The 22,757-nt window shown below is 42.8% G+C and overlaps 1 protein-coding gene across 2 annotated transcripts in view; it reads left to right on the top strand.

Moving 5' to 3' along the window:
- The window catches only part of Dnah8 (dynein axonemal heavy chain 8), a 205,509-nt gene that overhangs the window by 145,219 nt on the left and 37,533 nt on the right, over positions 1-22,757 (top strand). For both annotated transcript variants that reach the window (XM_070023840.1, XM_070023841.1), the window contains exons 81-87: positions 2,047-2,165; positions 3,669-3,871; positions 9,008-9,081; positions 11,163-11,315; positions 12,130-12,285; positions 19,352-19,468; positions 21,759-21,860. In XM_070023840.1, coding sequence (XP_069879941.1) covers positions 2,047-2,165; positions 3,669-3,871; positions 9,008-9,081; positions 11,163-11,315; positions 12,130-12,285; positions 19,352-19,468; positions 21,759-21,860 — 924 coding nt within the window. The remainder of the gene's footprint in view (positions 1-2,046; positions 2,166-3,668; positions 3,872-9,007; positions 9,082-11,162; positions 11,316-12,129; positions 12,286-19,351; positions 19,469-21,758; positions 21,861-22,757) is intronic.

Raw genomic sequence — 22,757 nt, 5'->3', positions numbered from 1 at the left:
CAGGAGGATTGTGAGTTCAAGACCAACCCAGGTTATATAGCAAGTTTCTTTCACATTTGAAGTGGATTCGGCTATCATTGGAAATGAATCGGGCAATACATAACAAAGACAGTTGTTCATTTCTGGTGCTTCTGATTTACCACTGCCCACCGCTGATAGTGCCTGCAGCTCGCAGTGTCCAGAGCTGATAATCCTCTTTTGTGTGGTTGTCTGTGAGTGATAAAGGACCCATATTGGATGGCAGGTTGGTAGAGCCTAAGTGGGGACTACACTAGCTGGATTTTCAGTGCTGTTTCTGAAACATTGTGTAGACTCTTTGTGTTCAACTGTGCTTGGGTCCGAGTGAATTGGGGGAAGCCCAGGGTTCCAGCTGCAAATAGGCATTGGGCTTCCTTTCATATTTATTATTGTCTGCCTTTCCCAACTGGATGTTAAGTGCCCCTGGTGCAGACTGGTGGCTGTTTCTTACTATATGATAGGTTCTTCGCAATCACCTTCATGGGAGGTAGCCATCCTTCTTGACAGATGAGAAAACAGAGCTTCAGAGAGGTTAATTGCTTGCCCAAGGCCAGTAGCCAATAAATGGTCACGCTGTAGCTTAGCATTGTCATTGTGAGTTATGTCTCTCCCACTCCTCTTACGCCATCACTGGACCAGAAGCAGAGACGCCATTCCCAGGAAGACTGCCGGAGTTCAACAGGGACCTGCCATCGTGTGGCTGCCAATTGTCTGGCCTGTCTGTCAGACGGAGGGAAGAAGCAGAGCAGTCTCCCAGCCCTGTGGAGATGAGGGGTTGAAGCAAAACCACCTCACCCAGTGGCTGTCCTGGCCTTGGCATTCCAGGCTGTGATGTGTAGTGCCCAGAAGTACTCTGTGCCAGTAGTTGAGAGCAGGGAAATGAGGTGGTGTTAAGGGGCTGCGTGTCATCCTATTGCCTTCCCATTCTGGTGGTCACAGTTAGCAGGTGGAAAGCCAGTAGGTGGAGGATACGCCACTGCTTTCTCCTTGTGCATCCTTCTCTTGGGCCTCTGTGTGGCCTGCAGGGGGCGCTGTGGACAGCATTTCACCAGTACATGGAGGTGGGGTCGGGTTGACAGCAGGCAGGCAGGCAGATTCTGTGATGGCAGCCACACTGGGAGAGTGAGTACAATCTCCAGGAGGTACATGACGCTGTGAAACAGCGATGCATGTCAGAAAAACCCGCTCCATGCCCTAGCACCCCAGGCAAAGTTGAAGCAACTGAATCTCAGAGTAACTGTTTCATTCATGGTTTGCATCCCGGTTCCATCCTGTGTGATAAAGCAAACACTATGTGTAACTGTGGGTACTTTTTAACCCCTCTCTGCCCGCATAAAAAGTAAAACCCCAATCCATACGTCTGGCCTGGAGCAGCTGCAGGATGAGCATTCACTGGTTCCTGTTCGGGCTTATCAGGAAGTTTAAAAAGTGCTAAAAGCAGGGTGCTCGTGGCTCACACTTACAATTCTAGCTGCTCAGGAGGCTGAGATCTGAGGATCGCAGTCTGAAGCCAGCCTGGGCAGGAAAGTCCCTGTGGGGCTCTTATCTCTAACCACTCGAAAACTGGAAGTGGCGCTGTGTGGCTCAAAGTAGTAGAGTGCTACCCTTGAACACAAAGAGGCTCAAGTATAGCACATAGGCCATGAGTTCAAGCTCCACAACAAGGCTATCTACAGTTCTGTAATTAGTCTTGACAGCACTTGGGCTGTAGAGGGCAACTTTTAATAGAGGAGTCCCCTCCATGCCTCTCGGAGGGCAGTGAGCAGCTCTTGAAGGGACTTCTGCCATACTCAAGTTTTAAAGTCTCATGGTGGAGGGTTATGAGGAAAAAGTTTTGACCTTGTTGCCTATTGATATTTTTAAATAGATATTCAGAGATTTGGTCCTCAAGGATGGTCAGTATTATGAGTCTGGAATGAAGGTAGTTTTGCAATATGGGGGGTAATGCCACCCTTAGGTTCCTCAGAATTTCTAGTACCTTCCTACCGCATATCATCTTACATCTGCTTCTTGGCTTGTTGCTCTTAGATATCACGGAATGAGAAGGGGTGGAAAAGCTGGTTTGATAAAGATGCTCCGGAGGAGGAGATAATACCCGACGGGTACAATGATTCACTGGACACCTGCCACAAACTCTTACTTATCAGGTGAGAATAAGGATTATCAGCCCATTATTGGCAGCCCATCATTAAATTACAGGTCTGACCTTCAGTAAGTTGACTTTATATGTCTCCATAACTATTGTAAGAAATGGGTGTGCTACTAAACTAGGAATTTCGAAGGTGATTCTTGAAAGCAAAATATATTGGCAGTAGTATCAGGGAGTGGTAGACTTTGATGATGTGTGAATGATAATAGCTTGTGGCCAGAGCCAAAACATGAAAAATATGTTTAAAAAATTTACCTTGTTCATTTGCTTTTGAGTGAATCGTCCATTATGAAGTCTGCTCCCTTAAAAAAAACAGAAGTCCCAAAGTATCAAGGCAATTAGTTTATAAACTGAGGATTCATTTGAGGGGAAGCCCTAAGAATATTGTACCATTGGAATGTATATAGACACTTCTGGCTATTGAAGTGAAAGCATGGGTCTGAAGCTGAGGGTAAGAGCATTGAGCTTCTCATTTTCCACATGTCTTCAATATCTAGTAGCTCAGTAGCACCTGGTAAACTGGAACAATCCATGTATGTGGGGAGGGGGAGAAGGAAGAGGAGAAGAGGAGGAGGAGCAAGAGGAATTGGAAGAGGCAGAGAGGAAGAGAGAAAGGAAGGGGAAAAAGAAGAGCAGTTGAAGAGGAAAAGGAGAAGAGGAGGAGGAGGAGGAGAGGAAGAGGAGAATAATAGTGAGAAGGAAGGGAGAGAGGGAAGAGGAGGCAGACTGGGGGTTAAGTGGAATGATGATGGTACATGGGCAATGAAACCATCAAGTGGGTAACAAGAGAATATTGGGTCATTCTGTAGCAGTCTCATCCTTCCTAATCTTGTATCCTGACCTTGTACTTAGGAAATAAAGGCTGTTCCCTGAAGATTGTTACTCTTTAAGATGGATCAGGGCAGCGGGGATGGTGACCTCATAGTCTCGCTTGTCAAAGGCTACCTCTTATTACTGAAATGAATGTGTTTGTCTTTTATTTGTTACTCTAAGAATAGATCTGGGTTGAATGACTAATCTGCTAGAAAATAAGAACCTGGAGAACTTGACTGAGATCTAAAATATGCAATGTCAGATGACATTTATTTAATGTGTCTAGGTGTATAGAACTGAGTATGGCATATAGCATATAAATAATATGACATAAATGCTTACTGATTAGCTCACCTTTGACCTCTTGGACTTGTCAGTCTGCTGCAGGGTGAGGACCATGGGGCTTCAGAGCATGGGGCAGAGGGGACCCTACTGTGTATTGGAGCTGGCAGAGGATACGCTGTGGGTTTGGCTCTGCTCTACTAATCTAATGTCTAATGACAAAACCACATGATGAAATTTGTGCTCATCCAAGGCCAGAAAATCTTCCCAACCTTTATGCACAGACAGAACTGCAGAATGTGAGATTAGCTTGTTAATTAAGTGCATGCCCTTTATGGGCTCAGAATGAGGCAGAATAAAAAATAAATGTACTAATTTACTTCCTTTAACTTGTATTCATGCCTAGGTCTTGGTGCCCAGACCGCACTGTTTTCCAAGCAAGAAAGTATATTGCCGACTCTTTGGAGGAGAAGTACACAGAGCCGGTCATCTTAAACCTGGAGAAAACATGGGAGGAGAGTGACTCCCGGACGCCGCTCATCTGTTTCCTGTCCATGGGATCTGATCCCACCATTCAAATCGACGCACTGGCCAAGAAACTGAAGCTGGGTAGGATTGGCAAGTCTAGGAAATGTAGCTAAACATCCATGCTTTTGTCCTAAATTTTCTGTTTCATAATTTAATGACTGATTCTTAGAAATATTCTGTAAAACTGAGGTAGAAAAAAATCCATAAAGCTCCCTTTTTCATCCCTTCATATCCTAGAGTGAAAAGGTAATGTAGGTGTCTTTGTACAGAGAGGAGCTCAGTCATCTACCATGTACTGTTGGTTTTTTTTTTTAAACTGTGCTTTTATCTCCTCTTCCTCCTCCTCCTCTCCCCCCTCCTCCTCTTCCTCCTCTTCCTCCTACTCTTCTTCTTCCTCTTCCTCTTCTTTCTTTTTCCACTGTTACCAGATGGCTATGCCTCATGGATAGTAGATTAGCAAGGTTGAACATACAGGAGCAATAGCCCACATTATTGCCATGTTTACATAAAGTGACAACAAAGTGTATGTTGTGACAAATCAAAAAACTATAGCCGTTATTGTAATGCATAGTAATTAGGGATTTGTTCCTTCATAAATTATTTCTAGTAGTGTAAGGAGGTCTCATTATGTTTGTTACCAAAGGTAGCTGTTTAAAAAAAAAAGCTATTGGGCAAACAATAACATATTAATCTAATCTCAACGAGTGGATAATGGATAACCAACCTCGCAGTGCTCAAGGTGAAGGAGACTGGAAGTCTGGAAAGCCAGCTGTCTTATTTTACAGCTGGGGAAACCAGGAAGAGAGGAGGAATGGCCCCAGAGCAAGTTGCAGACAGATCTGATTGAGAGCTTAGCTCCAGGCCTCTGAACCTCACTTCCGTGGTCTCATTACTGAGTGGTCTCATTAGCTTTTATCAGGTGGATTAACCTGTTGCCCTGACTCACTGGAGTAGGGGACGGGAACAAAGAGGAAAAGGAAAATGTCTGCTCATGGATGTTCTCTGATGTTGCTGGCCAGGCCCTACAATGAGAGACTGAATAGACAGGCTCATGGTGCTGAGTACGGGACAAAAGAGAGAGCAGGAGGAGGAGCAGGATGGTGGAGCAGGAGTGCCATATTAGGGACCTGGTGAGAAAGGAGGAGGAGGGTGTGAAAACAATCCAAGTACAGCTGAGAAGGAGACAAAATTCAAGAGTCTAGAAATGCAGATTTGCAATGAGAAGGGAGCAGAACCCCATGTGCAGGCAAAATAACGTGAGAATGGTGTATTGTTCTCATAGTAAGTTAGAAAATCTCATTCAAGTTGACCAGTGTGTAGAAAAATACAAGTGTGTTCAAACTTTCTCAGAAAAGAGAAAAATTTAAATAGACTCATAATCAAAAGTGAGAGAAATTAGAAGAGGTTTTGTTTTTGTTTTTGTTTCTGGTATATGTGTGTGTATGAGTTGGTACTGAGGCTTGAACTCAGGGCGTGGGTGCTGTCCTCTAGCTTTTTCACTCAAGGCTGGGGCTCTACCGCTTGAACTACAGCTCCACTCTAACTTTTTGGTGGTTGATTGGAGAGAAGAGTCGCACAGACTTTCCTCCCAAGCTGGCTAAAAACCATGATCCTCAGCTCTCAGCCTCCTGAGTAGCTAGGACTATAGATGTGAGCCACTAGCTCACTTTCTTCTGGTAAATCCTCTAAAATGTTCAAGGGATTTCACACAGGCTACATTTGGTTCTAAAACACAGACGAAACACGGGATATATTTTTCTCTTTGTTAGCATTAATTATCCTGCTATCAAACACTAATCAAGATAGTAACTGCCTAAGAGAAAGAAAACCACCAATTTATATGATCAGTCTAAGTATAAACATCTTGGCCAAAACATAAGCCAGAAGAATATAGTGGGACACTAAAAATGACAATCCAACAGTCATGAATTTGAGGAGGGAATATACATATGAATACAGAAAGCTGTTCTAATAAGTTTCATCATTTGCACTTAGCTAACATACTGGGCTCTATTGGCTTGAAGACATCTCTTCAGCAAGCAGAAGACTTGTCCTTAAACCCTTGCATTGTGACATGATAGATGCTTTTAAAAGCATCTCCATTTGACATTGGAAAGGTAGGAACAGAAGAACAGTTTAGGAATGTGGTATTGGTACAGCAGGCCACCCACCCCAGACTTGTTGGTGAGTGAGTTGGGACGCCTGTGGAAGCCAAGCATAGACAAAGATGCCTTCTCTTAGTATTGTGGTAGAAGATACGGCTAAAGCATTGTGAGGATCATAAATAATGGATTTAACTACTGGAAAGGAGAGACGAAGATCATCGTTACTCTCAGAAAAGGTAATTGTTTAACTAAAAAAAACACATATGAATCAACAGAAAAACTATTAGATAGTTCAGGAAAGTGAATAGTCACAAAACAAATAGATATTTTTTTTTAAAAATCGATGGTGCTTTCTTGTAAAATGAGATGTAAAAAAAATCCCATTAACTATGGCAATAAAAACAAAACTCAGGAACAATTTAAAACTGTTTGAAGGAAACTGGGAATGTTTTCTTAGCGACAGAAATCTTCAAATAAATGAAGAGTTAAACCCCATTCCCAATGTAGATTCAATATTGTCAGAATGACAAGATTCTCGAGATTAATCTATAAATCAAATGCAAGTATAATTGAAATTCAAACAGTGTTTCTCCTGTCATTGAGTAGGATGGCCATCTTAGTTTATCTAGAACTATAGCTCAACAAGAATAACTAAGAGAATTGGAAAAGAAAAAGAAAAGAAAGAACAGACAGCACTGGACATTAAAATGTCACTGAATGGCAGTGATTTAGAGAGTGGGTAGACAAATCAAGGGAGGCCCCCAAATTAGAGTCTAGAGTATGAGCTTTGCATATGATCAGATTCACATTTCAAATTGGAGGAGAAAAAGGGACTAGCCAAAGTGAGGGCCGAGACAGCAGGTTAATATTAGAAACAGGAATGGCATCACCCCTGATGAAACTGTTGAGTGGGATACTGAGTGCTTTAGATTAAGCTGTAAAAGAAGAAAACTATTGCGCTAGGTTTTTACGAATGAATAGCGAAGATTTCCCTGATCCCAACACCAGAGTCTAAGACCCAAGGTAGGTAACATGCCATAGAGATGATGTGAGACTGGATGGGGTTTTGAAGGCACCAGAAGACAATAAAAACCCCAACACGGAGCGGAGTGGGGGCTGGAGCCACAGCATCCCGTTTAAGCGGGAGCCACCGCATCCCGTTTAAGCGGGAGCCACCGCATCCCGTTTAAGCGGGAGTCACTCGTAGCCCTCTTTATATGCACATCAGGAATCTTTATAATACTTTTGTATTTTGTTTAAACTATTCTGCATGCCTGAATGGCTCCTAAGAACATATGGAGAGTATGCATGAAGGTTTACACAAAGCCATGTTTCATCTGGTAAAATTGAGGATTCAGAAGGTCCTCTATATATAATGAACAAAGATGTGTCATCAAGATGAGATTTTAGTTCTGGTACTAAAAATCATTTACTAATAATATGGGATGTCAGTAAGATCATCACAACATACTGTTTAATAGTAAAGATATGAAATATGTATAAAATACATGAGAATATATACATTACTTAGTTAAAACTTACATTAATGTGTGTTACATTTGAAATTTCCACAGTCTCTTATTCAAAACCCTTGGAGTTAGATATGATTCAGTATATAGAAATTTCCACCTTTTAATATTCTGACTGAGCATAGTGGTTTGTGACTATAATCTCAGGAGAGGGAAATCAAGAGGATCATGGCTTGAAGACAGCCTGGGCAAAAAGTTAGTGAGACCCTCATCTCAACAAACCAACCAGGTGTAATGGTGTGTGTCTGTAGTTAAGGCCAGTGTCTGGCAAACACGAAAGACCCCTATCTGAAAAATAAAAAACTGGAGGTGTGGCTCATGTGGCAGAGCATCTGCATAGCAAATGCAGGGTCCTGAGTTGAACTTCCAGTACTGCTGTTGTGTGGACATACAGTCACGTTTTGTTTACCCACTCGTCTGTTCATGGAGACTTGGATTACTTCCATTTTTGGCCAGTGACTACTCCTACTTGAACACTACAAGATTTTTCCTCATCTATAGACTTAGGAATGGATTTGCTGGGTCTTGTGGTAACCCTATCTTTAACCTTTTGAGGAGCTATCAGACCTTTTACTCTATAAAGCAGCTGCAGTGGCACTGTAGAAAGATTCTAGACTAGCCAGGAGCTGGTGGCTCACACCTGTCATCCTAGCTACTCAGGAGGCTGAGATCTGAGGATCACAGTTTGAAGCCAGCCAGGGCAGGAAAGGCCGTTAGACTCTTTTTTTTTTTTTTGGTCGGTCCTGGGGCTTGAACTCTGGGCCTGAGTGCTATCCCTCAGCTCTTCAGCTCAAGGCTAGCACTCTACCACTTGAGCTACAGCGCCACTTTTGGTTTTCTGGTAGTTTATTGGAGATAAGAATTTCATGGACTTTCCTGCCTGGGCTGGCTTTGAACTGTGATCCTCAGATCTCAGCCTCCTGAGTAGCTAGGAATACAGGCATGAGCCACCAGCCCGGCTTTGTGAGACTCTTTTAAAATTTTTTTTCTTTTTTTTTAATTGTGAAAATACTGTACAGAGGGGTTACAATTACATAGGCAAGATAATGAATACATTTCTTATCAAACATTGTAGCCTCCTACTTTGTTTCCCCTTCCCATCCCTTCCTTCCTCCCCCCCCTCCCCAATCCTCCTCCCCTTCATGAGACTCTTATCTCCAATTAACCACCAGTAAACTGGAAGTGGCACTGTGGCTTGGTGCTTGGTGTGGTAGAGCACTAACCTTGAGTCAGAGAGCTCAGGGACAGCACCCAGGCCCTGAATTCCAACCCTGTGACCAACAATAATAACAAAGATTCTAGACCTTCTACCTCTTGCTCACTCTTGCTGTGGGCCCCCCCACCCGAAGCCACACTGTGCCCTTTGCTGTGGGTCCCAGCCCCACCCTTCCAGGCAGTGTCTCCAAGACTCTGATGAACACTACCAGAGGCCAGACCTACTGAACAGCACAGGCTGCGACGAGGCCATGAAGGGAGGGTGTGACAGTTCAGAAATTATGAGTCCACCACCCCTCTCCCCCACATCCCCGGCCCGGTTAGGAAAAGTTCCATTATCTCATCACAGACCTTCTCCTCCATTACAGAATGTAGAACTATCTCCATGGGACAGGGTCAAGAAGTGCATGCTCGGAAACTCATTCAGATGTCAATGCAGCAGGTGGGTGACTGGCCACTCCTCCAGTGCAACCTTGTCTCTTGCATTCCTCCATCCATCTGGTCGACCCCAGACCCCAGACCCCCTTCCTCACAGGCCCTAGTCCAGACTCCCATATCCATTAATGAGTATACAGTCAACCTAAGAATTTAAAACACTAATTTCTCCTCCTGACAGCCTCATGTTGTAGTAATACAACTCATGTTGTACTAATAAGCTCCATTTTATTATTATTTATTTACAATTTGGAAGGCATGCCTTCTGATTCCTAAGGGTGCGGCTTCAACTGTCTTAGAATGGCATGATCAATATTAATTGAATCATCCCTATGAAGTGACAGATTGGGATCATTAGATTCAATTTTTGGTTACAGGCAAGCTTTTGTTTTTCACTAATGGGTAGTTTCAGGCAAATAAGAAATATTTGAGGATTTTGTGTTTAAGTATTTGTGTGTGTGTTTTAATATTGATAGTGATTTTTTTATTGAGAAGTGTAATTTGAATGGGATGTTGAGAAATCATTTCTATTACACCTAATAAATACCCAAGATATTAATTTCCTAGATATGCTCTAGAGACAGCCATCTCATCCACAATAAGAAATTGCATCACTTATAAAAATAAAATAAGAGCTTGGTTTATTTTTAAGCATTTGATCTCATCACATGCAAAGTAACTGACAGTCCCTGGAACTTAATGGCTAGATGGGTTAATGAGCTAAAACGCTACTTGAGTCATCAAAATTTGAAGCCAGCCATTAATTCTCGAGTGCCCTAAGCCTTAATCTTTATCACTTAATTAAATTCAATAATAAATTATATTTAACTTAAATATATCAGGGCAATGATATATAATAATTTTGACTTGGATCAGCTTGTTCACTCTATTGAGTGATTTGGCAGTTTAACCTGGGGCTTAACTCATTTCATTGTGTCTATGAATGAGAAACTTTTTCATTTAAGTGCTATATTCACATTAACCTCTTTTGGAATACTGGGGTGTTTTTTTTGTGGGGGGGTGGTGGGTAACTTTCATGGTCTGTTTCTTACCAGGAGGTACATATTGATAATAATGGCATTATCAGAGAAAATAAAAATGAACAGGTACAACCAACTTAAGGGATACCAGATTCAGGATACAGCTGGCACAGTTGAATGCCCAGTGAAGGCCCAGAAGAACACTGGGTCCACCATATCCACACCACTCCAGAATTCCCTCCTGTGTGTTCCCTTCGCCACTGAAGCCAGCCGAGTCATGTTTTCTCTGATGGTTGAAAACATGATATGTATATCTTATGATAGAGTTATTACACTCAATATATTATATAAGAGCATTGAAATGTGAATTATAAAAAAAAAAGAAAACATTGATTTGCCAGGCATGGTGGTGCATGCCTGTTATCCCAGCACTTGGAAGGCCGATAGGAGGATCTTAAATTTGAGGCCTGCCTGCACAGTGAGCCTGTGCCTCAAAACAAGCAAACAGACAAGCAGCTGTTCTCATATGGCCGTTATGGCTATGTGACATATCATGAGAGGTAGTTTGATCAAGTACTTACCGAGTGCTTTATAAGTTACATGGTTTCGCAGATGTTCAGGAAGAATGCTGAAACAGTGAGCGAGATGTAGTGACCCTTGCAACAAGGGTCACTAAAAGTATCATCACCAAGAAAGATACTGTGCATCTTTGCAGCTCTGGAGACACCGGGTGGGTTTCGTTGGTTTTAGAGCTTGTCGGTTCTGCCTCAGCTCCGGAAGGACAGTTCACATTCCCGTTCTCACCATTAGGTGGTGCACACGCTGTACATTCCCAGGGCTGGCCTCCGTTCTCCCCGCTGTTCCTTTCTGAGCCACCCTGGCAGGACGCCAGCACTCTGGACCCAAGTGCTTCCAAGTCTCTTGTACCAGTCACTGATGTGGTTGTGTGGAAATAGTTTTTTTTTTTTTGAATCTCTACTCAAAACAAACATATCTCTAAGCAAAGCCTTTTTTTAAAAGAAAAAAAAAAACAAATGTGCATTAAAAAAAAATTTAAATCCTAACAAAAAGTTTCAAGCAATCAACATGTACTCATTTTTGGATACAGGGCGGTTGGGTCTTACTGCAGAATTGTCACCTTGGCCTGGAATTCATGGAGGAATTACTAGAGACACTGATAACCACGGAAGCCAATGATGATTCTTTCCGAGTGTGGATCACCACGGAACCTCATGACCGATTTCCAATCACATTGCTTCAGGTTTGTTAAGTAGACTGCCCTTCCATTGAGATATGGGTCAATTAATGGCATAATTGATGTGTATGTACCAGTCCTAGGACTTGATCTCAGGGCTTAGATACTATCCCTGAGCTCTTTTGCTCAAGGCTTGTTCTACTACTTGAGACACAGCTCATTTCCAGATTTTTGGTGGTTAATTGGAATAAGAGACTCATGCACTTTCCTGCCCAAACTCCAATTCATAGATCTCAGCCTTCTGAGCAGCTAGGAGGCATGAGCCACTGGCACCCAACAACATTATTGAAAAATAGAAACATAGCAGAACTTTTTTGGCCCAATAGAATCTGAACTGCAAAATTTTGTCATTATCAAAACAATAATTTTTGACTGTCCCTGAGCTGCTTCATTGCTCAAGGCTGGTGCTCCACCACTTGTGTCACAGCTCCACTTCCAGGGCTTTTTTGTTGTTGTTTGGGGCTGGGGGGGTGCAGTTAATTGGAGATAAAAGTCTCCTAGACGTTTCTGCCTGGGCTGGCTTTGAACCATGATTCTCAGATTTCAGCCTCCTGAGTAGCTAGGATTATAGGTGTGAGCCACCAGTGCCCAGCCATTATCAAAAACTATAGCCATAAAGGTCAGATAGTATTTTCACAGGAGAGTTAGAAGATGCGATATGAATGCATTGCGTTTCATCAGTGTAAGCAGATTACCCTGCTCTGAATCCCTGCCTGCATTCAGGATGTCAGAAGCAGATTGCTGCCTGATGTGTCGTGATTTCTCTTACCCCTTTATAGTCACTTAGAGCAATAAGACAACTGTTTCCTCTTTGTGACAGACTTCTCTCAAATTCACGAATGAGCCTCCCCAAGGGGTGCGCGCGGGTCTAAAAAGAACATTCGCCGGGATCAATCAAGACCTTCTGGACATCAGCAATTTACCCATGTGGAAACCCATGCTCTACACAGTCGCGTTTTTACACTCCACTGTGCAGGTAACCAGGGAGGCAGCGTCCCCTCCATGGGGTGCCGTGAGAGGAGGAGTTTCTTCATGGGGGGAACCTTCTGGGAGGCACTGCCTCTGCCTCCACTCTGTCCTTAGCCTCTGGTGTTTGCTTGCTTCTGCTTTCCTGTGTCTGGCCTAGCGTGATAGCTACAGATGTCACCTGTGTCCCCCACCAGGCTGATGGAGGATTCCCAAGGGCAGAAACTCTGCCTTTTTTTTGTTACTGTCCATGTCTGCCTGCCTGCCTGTCTGTCTGTCTGTCTGTCTGTCTGTCTATCTATCTATCTATCTATAATAGATGGTCACTTTGACAAATACGTGAGCGATACAGTTGAAAGGAGGAAAGCTTTATTTGGGCTCATGGCTTCATGTGATGGTCATCTGATTCCATTTCTGTAGGCCTGAAGAGAGGCAGAAACACTTCCAAAGTAGGCGTGTATGGCAGAGCCCACTCACCTCATGGTGGCCAGGAAGCAGCTCGTGAAGGCAGGGAGAGATCAGGGACCAGAGGCACCCACAGGGTGACACACCCTCCCTCCAACCATGCCCGTACCTTCTACAGTTCCTCCAGCTCCCCAGAGAGAGCCACACGCCAGGGACCAAGACTACTCGGGATGTTTCATATTCACACCATAACTCGAGCTCAATAAATACTTGAGGAATGAGTGAACAGGTTATTAAGAAAGGAGCCTGGTCTCGAAAGTGCCTGTACGAGCCACGAATTTTATGTACACCATCTTACATAATAACAACCACCACATTTCAAAACAGGATTAATCACTGCGCTAATAATAAGGCCATTGAGACCGGGAGAGGTTAAGTACACATCATCGGCAGCGGTGGATCTGGCTCTGGCTGAAGTTCGGGGTGGCTCCGGTTATTACCAGGCAGTGAAAGTGATGGCTGGGCTGGGGGAGGAAGGGTGACAGTGACGGCTTGCTTGCTCCCGCAGGCCATTCGTTGGCTGTTGGCTTTTACATGCTAATTACTTATATAGTGATTTGTCATCTTAGGGTGATCAAGCCACTTATCTGTTGGATTTTTAAAAATTCATTATTGCACTGTCCTCTATTTGAGTTTTATAGGTTGTTGGGTACTGGAAAACTGCATAACTATAATTCACTTGGTTCACTCCTTGGTTTCATAAAGAGGTGAAGAGTCTCCTTTAACTGCTTGCCACAATACTCCTTTCCTGGGACTGGGGAAAAAGGATAGACTGAGCCACTGTTGTGTCCCAGGAGCCACAGACACTCAGCTGTGCCCAAGGGTTGTTCAGACTTTCCCAAAGATGGCGGCAAATTGTTCCCACTCTGTGTTGACCCCACCCTGCCACCAGAGGGAGCTGAAGTGTTTCTCTGTCTTCTCAGCTCTGGGAGAGGGACCATGCTTTCTTTGCTGGTGATGCTTTTTTGCTGATTTCTATCATGGCCTCTGGATTGTAAACTTCAGCCTCCAAGTCACTGAAATCTACTTCACACGCTCTTCTCTGAGAATTGTTCCTTCTGCTAGAGCTTATCATGTTCTAATCCAAATATTGCTTCAAATACTGCATTTGGTTCCCAGTAGTGGTGATTCAACCCTTCCTCCGTGCTTGAGGACTGGGGCTTCTCTATGTGGTCAAGGTGGTGACCTAGGCTATCCAGGATACCTAATCAGGAAGAAAGCAAGGGGATGGCAGTCCATTCATGAGGCAAAGTGTGAACCACACTTAGATCAAAACAGAGAAGAAATCTCACTTCTGCTGGGGCTGGGCATCTAATAGTGGAGCGACTGTATATTAGCCAAAGACCGAATACCTCTTAAAATCAACTAGTAGTGTGCTAGGAACAGCACTTCCTTTGCTGGGCAGTTAACCAGGTGAGGTTGCTTAGTTAGGCCTTTCCCCAAAGGCCTCTCTTCCCTCTCTATGAAGTTTTCTCATTTCTGAAATTTGGCCATCCATTTCTACGCCTTTTCCCCCCATTCATGTTCAACGTTCCATTTCTTAGTATCTTTTGTGCATTCCATGTGTGTATACATGTGTGTGTATATGTGTGTGTGTGCTGGTATTGGCATTTGAACTCAGAGCCTAGGTGCTGTCCCTTAGTGTTTTTGCTCACAGCTAGTGCCCTACCACTTGAACCACAGCTCCATTTCTGGCCTTTTTGTGGTAGTTAATTGGAGATAAGAGTCTCAAAGACTTTTCTGCCCAGATTGGCTTTGAACTACAATCCTCAGATCTCAGCCTCCTGAGTAGCTAGGATTACAACAGTGAACTAATAGCACCCAAAATGGTCTTAAAGTAAAAGTTTATCATGTGGGATTCTAAAAATGAAACTAGTAACAGTCTGTGTAATAAACATCTTAAGCTCAGCCAGCCCTTGGGCCTTGGACCTGAAGGCTCAGTCTTTTTAAGAACTTCCCAGGTGATTTTAATATACAACAAGAATTAAGAATGCTGGGACAGCACAGAGCTGTAGTTAAGGGGGATAGTTAAACCATCATTACATCTTTCTCACGCCTGCACTTTGATCTGCCCACTTTGAGGGTCCATCTGGGACTTTTAACAGCATAGACGCAGCTCTTTGCTGTGGTGGTTTGGCTGAAGTCATTTTGCTGCCAGCGCAGGATAGCAAGTCCCTAAGGATTTCTGGATTTAAAGTCTCTGAGGGCCTGCAGTAGCAGCTGCAACTGTGCAAGTTTTATCATGGCTCTTAAAAATAATTTAAATATTAAATAAAAATGGCTATATCACCAGAGCCCTGGAAATTGCTCCATGAATACTTCCTCATTCAGAAAGTGTTTGCTTCCCTTACATTTTGTTTTATTCTGCTCAAGCCCTGTCCAACACTTGTTCCAACTTTAAAAGTGAATGTGAAGGTCTTGCTTTGGGGCAAGGTGCCTATCAAAATTTTAGCTTCAATGTTTTTGAATAATTACAATATCAGGGCATGGGTTTAACATTTGCACTGTGATGGAGGATGATCCCCAGAAGTTTTGGTTTTGTTCATTATTTTTCACCTATTCAAATCCCTCTAATGTTATTAGTATGGGTTGTATTTCTTCTTTGTATATCAGCACCAGTTATTGGAGTCTGGCAGTTAACTGCAGTTGTCTCATTTGAGGATGGAGTGGATTGATTCTGTAGAAGGAGAGTCTACCATAAGGTTGGAAATAGCTCTGCCATCTTTGAAATAATGAGTTCACTGAGCAAATCTCATCAGTGGTCTAAGGAGTTTCCCGTATTACCACGTTTCCCAGATTACATTAGTAGTTCTGGAATAAAAAGAAGAAACTGGATTGTTCAGCCTAAGGGGGAAGTGGACTGATACCATACTTGAGCTTCACACTGTGGAATACTTTATGCTGAATAAAGGTGTGTGTGTGTGTGTGTGTGTGTGTGTGTGTGTGTGTGTGTGTGTGTGTGCATGTGTGTGTGCGTGTGTGTGTGCGTGTGTGTGTGTGTGTGTGTGTGTGTGTGTGTGTGTTGGTACTATGGCTTGAACTCAGTGCCTTGTACTCTTGTCTCTTAGATGATTTTTCACTCAAGGCTGGTGCTCTACCACTTGAGCCACACCCCCACTTCTGGCTTTTTGCTGGTTAATTGGAAATAAGAGTCTCAGAGACTTTTCTGCCCAGCTGACTTGGAACCCTCAATCCTCAGACCCCAGCCTCCTCAGCAGCTAGGATTACAGCAGTGAGTCACCAATGCCTGGCTGACTGGATAAAGTTTTTATGTTCAAATCTGTCTACCTTCCTCCATTGAAGAAGCTGAACCTGTTAGTTCCTGCTTGGAACAGCACCGCCTTGAACGGGAAGCCCACGACTCTGTGTTCATCTCTCTGCTTGTAGCCTTTGCTGGTTCTCAAACATCAGCCCCAGTTTCATTCTGAACCTGAAGCCTCTGAATGAATGTGCTTTTCAGGCTGACATGTGTTAAATTTTGACAGTTAATTCCAGTCACATTCACATTCTCTCTTTCTTGTTTCTAAGACCTATTTTCTCACCTGGATCCAAATGTCTTGACAACACCTGTATGTTAATGTTCTGCTGTTGTGCTCATTCGTGACTTCCAAAATACTAATTGGACTGAAGAGATCCAATATTGTATCCAACTGAGAAAAATTCCTTGCTTTTCAACCTCCAAATGAGCTCTTAGGCTCCAGTGGTTTGAATTTATGCCAAGGTGATAATTCAGGCTTCTCTGTCCTTTATTGTCACCAAGAGAGACCAGTGGGCACCAAAAAAAAAAAAAAAGCAAATGAAATGATTTCCTTTATGAAACAAAAAGACAACCGCCAAGACAGAGTAGAGTCTTTTTCCCCTTAAGACAAGCTCAGCAGACTCTGACTTTCATGAACCAACTTTAACAGTGAATGTTCCAGATGAAAACAGATAGGAAATGACATAAATGGGAGGCAAATTTTAGCATTGGGGCAATTTTCAGAGATCACATTTAAAGAGCAACTAAATTGCAATTGCTCAATGCATATAAATGGGAGTGTTTCTGTAGAGCCAATTTGAATAGCTTCAGTAATTGGAAAGAAAGAATTGGTTCTCGTTCTAGTCTCTGTCTAATTGAACCTTAAATTTTAAAAATTAAGTCAAACATATAGATAAAACTAGCTGATTTTGATTCTCGTTCTCTCTTTTGGAAAATGGGAAACATTCCCATTTCATTAAGTATTTAACATTCTTGTCTTTGAAGACCTCACAATGGAAGAAATCCTAGACACCAAAGGATTTGCTGAACCCTTTAATATTTTAATATATTATAGACTCTTAGTCCATCCTTGTTCTTGGAATAACTTAGAAGAAACTCATCTATATGAGTCTGAAAACATTCAACTCTAGTCACTGAAAACTCTGGCTAGCCAGCCATGAGTCTCTCCCAGTAGCTCAACAGGCAGTAACTAGGGAAACCAAACTAAGGTAACCAAAAGACTGAGGCAAGGAAGCCATCCAGAGAAACCGACAGTCTGACAGGCCATGGCCTCCGTGCTCACACCCAGGGCCACCATCTCTCCTCTGTCAACACTTGCCCTCTGTCCCTGTCACCTCCTCCAGGCACAGGTGGAAGATGGTACAGCCCAAGGCTGAGTTTGTAGGTCCTCAGCATAAACTCCCAGCTCCAAGGAGGAAGAGATTGGGAGACTCCTAGTCTAGTGGTCCACTCTGATCCGGTCAGTGCATGAGGGTTGGGAGTCACATTGTGTAAGTCTCAGGAAACACAGGTCAAGAGATAAGAGTTTGGGTATTCCCCACCCCCTTTTTGTTCTCCCTCTTATTTCCCAGGGTCAGAACATCTGGATCCAAATTAATGTTAATGGTTTCCTTAATATGTTAAAAGCACACCCTGAAAATCCAGTCAATTAAAACCTTCTTGCATCCTGAATTTCTTCTCTGACCTGTGCATGATTTTTTAGCCAAGCTCATGTTCATTTAGATTTCTTTAAAAATTTTATTGTGTGTGGTACCGGGAATGGAGCCCAGGGCCTCACACTTGAGCTATCCTACCACTCCAGATTTTCTGTTCTTATTTTGAGGTAGGGCCTTGTATGTTTTACCCACGCTGGCTTGAAACTCACAATCCTCCTGCCTATGTCTCCCTAGAAACTGAAATTCTAGATGTGCAACCAATATGCCCAGTAGATACCTCTAAGCAGTGAGGACATTCAGAGTGTGAGCTGCCGTGAGGATGGAATAGCTTGTGGAAACAATGTGTGTGTGTGTGTGTGAGAGAGAGAGAGAGAGAGAGAGAGAGAGAGAGAGAGAGAGAGAGAGAGAGAGAGAGAAACATGCACATACATTTGGATGTTAGATGGGGGAAGGTGGAAAGAGGAAGAAAAATTAGTACATCTTTAGAGAAGTAGACTTCAATCTTCCCATAATGCACAAGCATTCCACTCTCCACGTAGGTCCTCACTTCAGATAGCTGTGCCTGTCTGTGTGGCTTGCTGGGTCCTCAAAGTCCAGAGGTGTCCGTTCTATCGTTTGCATACCTATGAAATATAGTGTCTGCAGAACTTCAAAGCCACTGGATCATTTGGACTGAGTTGAGTTTAGTTAGCTGTAGGTACTTTGGTGATTCTAAAGTTTGCGACCATATGAGAGGAGTCTGGAAAGCTTTGATGTTAGAATGGAAGTTTTAAGACAGGTACATCTTGTGTGCAATGGAAATTTGTAATTTTCAAAATCTGAAGTGACAAGATTACACAGTAAACAGCAGGAGGCTTAAATGCTCTGGAATGCTGGCATTATTCAGCTTGAAAGATACATACCCTTACATTTAACATTTCCCAACTTTCAAGGGTCTGATTTAGAATAACAACTCAGAAGGTGTTTATTGAATACCGCTAAGACCTAGACAATTTTTTTAAAACCTAAGAATTCCAAATTATCATATGGAGATTTGCTACTTCATGTTTTTATGAGCTTCCAGAGGACCATTACACAGACGATTTCATTGTTACATTTCCACGCGTTTGCATGTTTACAATCAGCCTCACCCTATCACTCTCCCTTCCTCCCTTCAAAGATTTGCTTATGCAAACCATTTGACTATAATGTCATGAAATAATATTTCTGTGTATGTGTGTGTGTGTGTGTGCGCGTGCGCGTGTGTGCTGATACCAGGGTTTGAACTTAGAGCCTCACACTCACTCTGCCTGGCTTGCTCTTGGCTGGCTCTCTACCACTGCAGCCAGGCCTCCAGACCAGTATTTTGCTGATTAATTGGATATGGGGTCAGGGGGGAGTCTCTTGGACTTTTCTGTCTGGGATGGCTTCAAATTGTGATCCTCCAGATTTCAGCCTCCTGAGTAGCTAGGATTACAGGTGTGAGCCACCAGTGTCCCCACATGAAAGAATATGACTAACCATTAATATATCCAAAATTATACATAATATTCTTTTACAACAGTGTCAACTTGCCTTGATAACATACCTTTAATTTTATGATAGCTCATTTTAACAGTCACAAAAAAGGAATCAGCTATGTACAATTTTTTAAACCCACTTTACTTTAAAAAAAAAAAAAAGCTTGCTCAATACTTACTTTTCTTTCTTGTTTTAAGGAAAGACGAAAATTTGGTCCCCTAGGATGGAATATTCCCTATGAATTCAATTCTGCTGACTTTTCAGCCAGTGTTCAGTTTATTCAGAATCACCTGGATGAATGTGATATTAAAAAGGTAAGAGAAATGGTCTCTTTTTTCTATTTTCTATTTTATTCTGGGTCTTAGTTGGGTTTGAACTTGGGGCTTTGTACTTGTTAAGTAGGTACTCTTCCACTTGGGTCATACCATCAGTCCTCTTTTGGCTATGGTTATTTTTTCCAATGAGTTCTTAAGTTTATGCCCTAGTCAGCTGGGACCATGGCCTTCCTATTTACATTTCCCATTTGCTGGGATGATAGGAATACTCCACAATGCTCAGTTTTTATTGGTTGAGATGGAGGGGGTCTCTTGAACTTTTTGCCAGGGATGGCCTTGAGCAATGATCCTTCCAATCTCTGCCTTCCAAGTAAATAGGATTTTGGACATAAGCCAGCCACCAAGCCTCATCACTCTGCTTTTCTGTTTTTATTGCTACCTGTGACATAGCATGAACTTGACCAAGTCTCCCCTTTTGAAGGGGACTGGTCAGTCTAATCAGTTGATTGGTCCAGTGTCTCCTTCCTCCTCCCCACACCACCACATTTGCACACACCAGGCTTGCCTCTCAGCACAAGGATGGAGCAATGTGCTACAAAATACCACCGTCACCTCATATCACACCCAAGTGCCAAGGAGGATGTGTCCAGATGGCCTGTCTTCTCTGGTTCCATCAAAGAGAACATGGTAGCTGCCAGCACACAAGGAAATTCTTTTTCACTTTTTTCATTTCTGGTGGCTTGGTATAGAACCATGGTTGGTACATGCTAGGTAAGGGCTCTGCCACTGAGCCATACCCCAGCCCTATCAGTCTTTTTATTTGTTTATTTGTACTGTACTATAGCTTGAAATAAGAACCTCACACTCTTGCTTGGCATGTTTTTTACTCAAGACTAGCACTCTACACTTGAGCCCATAGCTCCATTTTCAGCTTTTTGCTGGTTAAGAGAAGAGATAAGAGTCTCCTGGACTTTCCTGCCCTGTCTGGCTTTTACTCTCAATCCTCAGATCCCAACCTCCTGAGTAGCTAGGATGACGGTGCGAGTCACTAGTGCCTGGCTCTGGTGGTCATGTCTAACAGTGGTCATTGCTCATTCCTGTGTAGTGCTTTCTACTTACTAAAGTGTGCACATTTGCAGGAGACAGGCACAGAATGCACTGCTGGTATCCCCATTGTACTGATAAAGACCAGATTTGAGGGTTGGAGGGGAGACTTCAAGGTCACTGAGCTCGGAGTGCAAGCTGAGCTGTCACTTACTCCCACGTCATGGCTTTGTATAGCCCTAGGCGAGTTAATGAGCCTCCGAGCCTATTTCCTGTTTCCAGGTGGCCATAGAGTGTGTGAGGAATACAGATGTTAGGTATTTGTGAAAGCTTAGTACATGGCGCATAATAAGAGCACAATAAATCCCACTTGTACCGCGCACCTGCTCTTCCTTCTCCTTGTAGGTCCCTTGCAGCACCGGCCTGGTGACACTGAGCCAGGATAGATGTCCTCTCACTCAGGGAAGAGCTCTAGAACCAAACTATCATTTTCCCCGAAATGACAAAGGGATATTAAATTAAGAGTATGACGGTTTGGTGAAAAATGGTATTGTGTGAGTTCATATTCCGTAGTTATTTATCACGTCTCTGTACATAAATAATAGTTACCTTGAAATCATTGCTTTGAAAGGCAACCTAGCTGAAAAAATAAAAAAAAAAATTAACCCAGAAAAAGTAAATAAGAGTGGTGCATTCTCACATATCTTTATCCCATGTGGACTGAGGAATTGTTTTAAGGGAAATAGCCGTTAATATCTGAAGTGCATTGCTAGCAGGAGATTGCTATAGAAATTAATGAATCGTCACTCGAGTGTTGGCTCACAGAATACAGTGGGAAGGATGGCATCATAAGACAGTCTTGTGAACACATACATCTTTTTTTCCTATTTGTTCTTCGAACTGATTCTCAAAAATACATTGCTAGGAAAACACATTGAAACATTGATTACTTGATTGTTCTCCTTTTTTCACTAAAACACAACTTTTTTCTCTCTAACAGCTTGACATGACTGTAATGAGTATTACAGATGATTACAACCCAGAGTGAAAAATACTCCACCCTCCCATTTAAACCTACCCACTAGCACTTACGATGGTAGATTTCACCCCCTCCTTGGAAGAAAATCCCCCAGCCGGAGTCATGCAAGCTACTCACATAAGATAATGACTCATTTTTTAATCAGTCTCGCAAGCCATTGCTTTTTCAGGCCTGTCCCCATAGAGAAAGACCCCAAATGTTTGTTTGGATTGACAGTGAATAACCCGTCTTTGTGTTTTAATACAGGGTGTTTCGTGGAGTACGGTTCGGTACATGATTGGAGAAGTACAATATGGAGGCAGAGTGACAGATGACTTTGACAAACGTCTGCTTAATTGCTTTGCTAGAGTAAGTCAATTTAGGGGGGAAATGCATAAAGCGGAGACATATTGCTAAGAAACTCCCCTCCCCACCACACAGCCCCCAGCCAACACCTGACCTCAGAGTTCTATGGAGCCTCCTCTCATGAGCAAAATGCACATGCCCAGGCCGCCCTGGCACCACAAGGAAAGTGATGGCCCCTTTAAGCCCAAGACTCACAGTATCTTCAAGTCCCAAATAAGTGATGGGGGAACTTGCCATAATTTAGGTTTTCTCATTTATTCTATTAGAACAGATCATTGAAAACAGATAAAACGTTCATTCCTTTCTCTGTACCTAATAAAATTCACATAGAGCATGTTGGTAAACCACTTCTAGAGAATGTTATTCCTTAGCAATTACAGCTTTCACAACATCGAGGATGTACATTATAAACAACATCTATTGGACACAAACTCTTTCTAAATCTTGGTTCATGTTAAAGAAGCAATGTACATTGCCTAATAGGTTAATATTTTATAGTTACTGAGTTCTTTGTAGTAGGATCTCTGTTGGTAAGTCGCTGTTCAATAACTTTATTTCCTTTCTCTCTCCTTCCTCCCTCCCTCTCTTTTTTCCTTCCTCTCATCTTTTACTGAACAAAATTAAAACTTCAACAAATACACACACAAAAGCTACTGGGGCATATAGGTAAACTAGGGGTTAATCAGAAATCTGGATTTTCTTTTAACCCTGAGATCCTCTGTGTGTGTGTGTGTGTGTGTGTGTGTGTGTGTGTGTGTGTGTGTGTGTGTGTGTGTGTGTGTGTGTGTGTGTGTGTGTGTGTGTGTGTGTGTGTGTGTGTGTGTGAAACCATATGTGGAGAATGATGGAAAATAATAAGTGTTGGTAAGAATGTATAGAATCAGGACCCTAGTGCTTCAA

The sequence above is a fragment of the Dipodomys merriami genome, unplaced genomic scaffold, assembly GCF_024711535.1.
Source record: "Dipodomys merriami isolate MVZ:Mamm:240054 unplaced genomic scaffold, mDipMer1.0.p SCAF_16, whole genome shotgun sequence".
NCBI lineage: Eukaryota > Metazoa > Chordata > Mammalia > Rodentia > Heteromyidae > Dipodomys > Dipodomys merriami.
The sequence above is the reverse complement of the archived record's forward strand: the minus strand, read 5'-3'. Positions and strand labels throughout refer to the sequence as shown.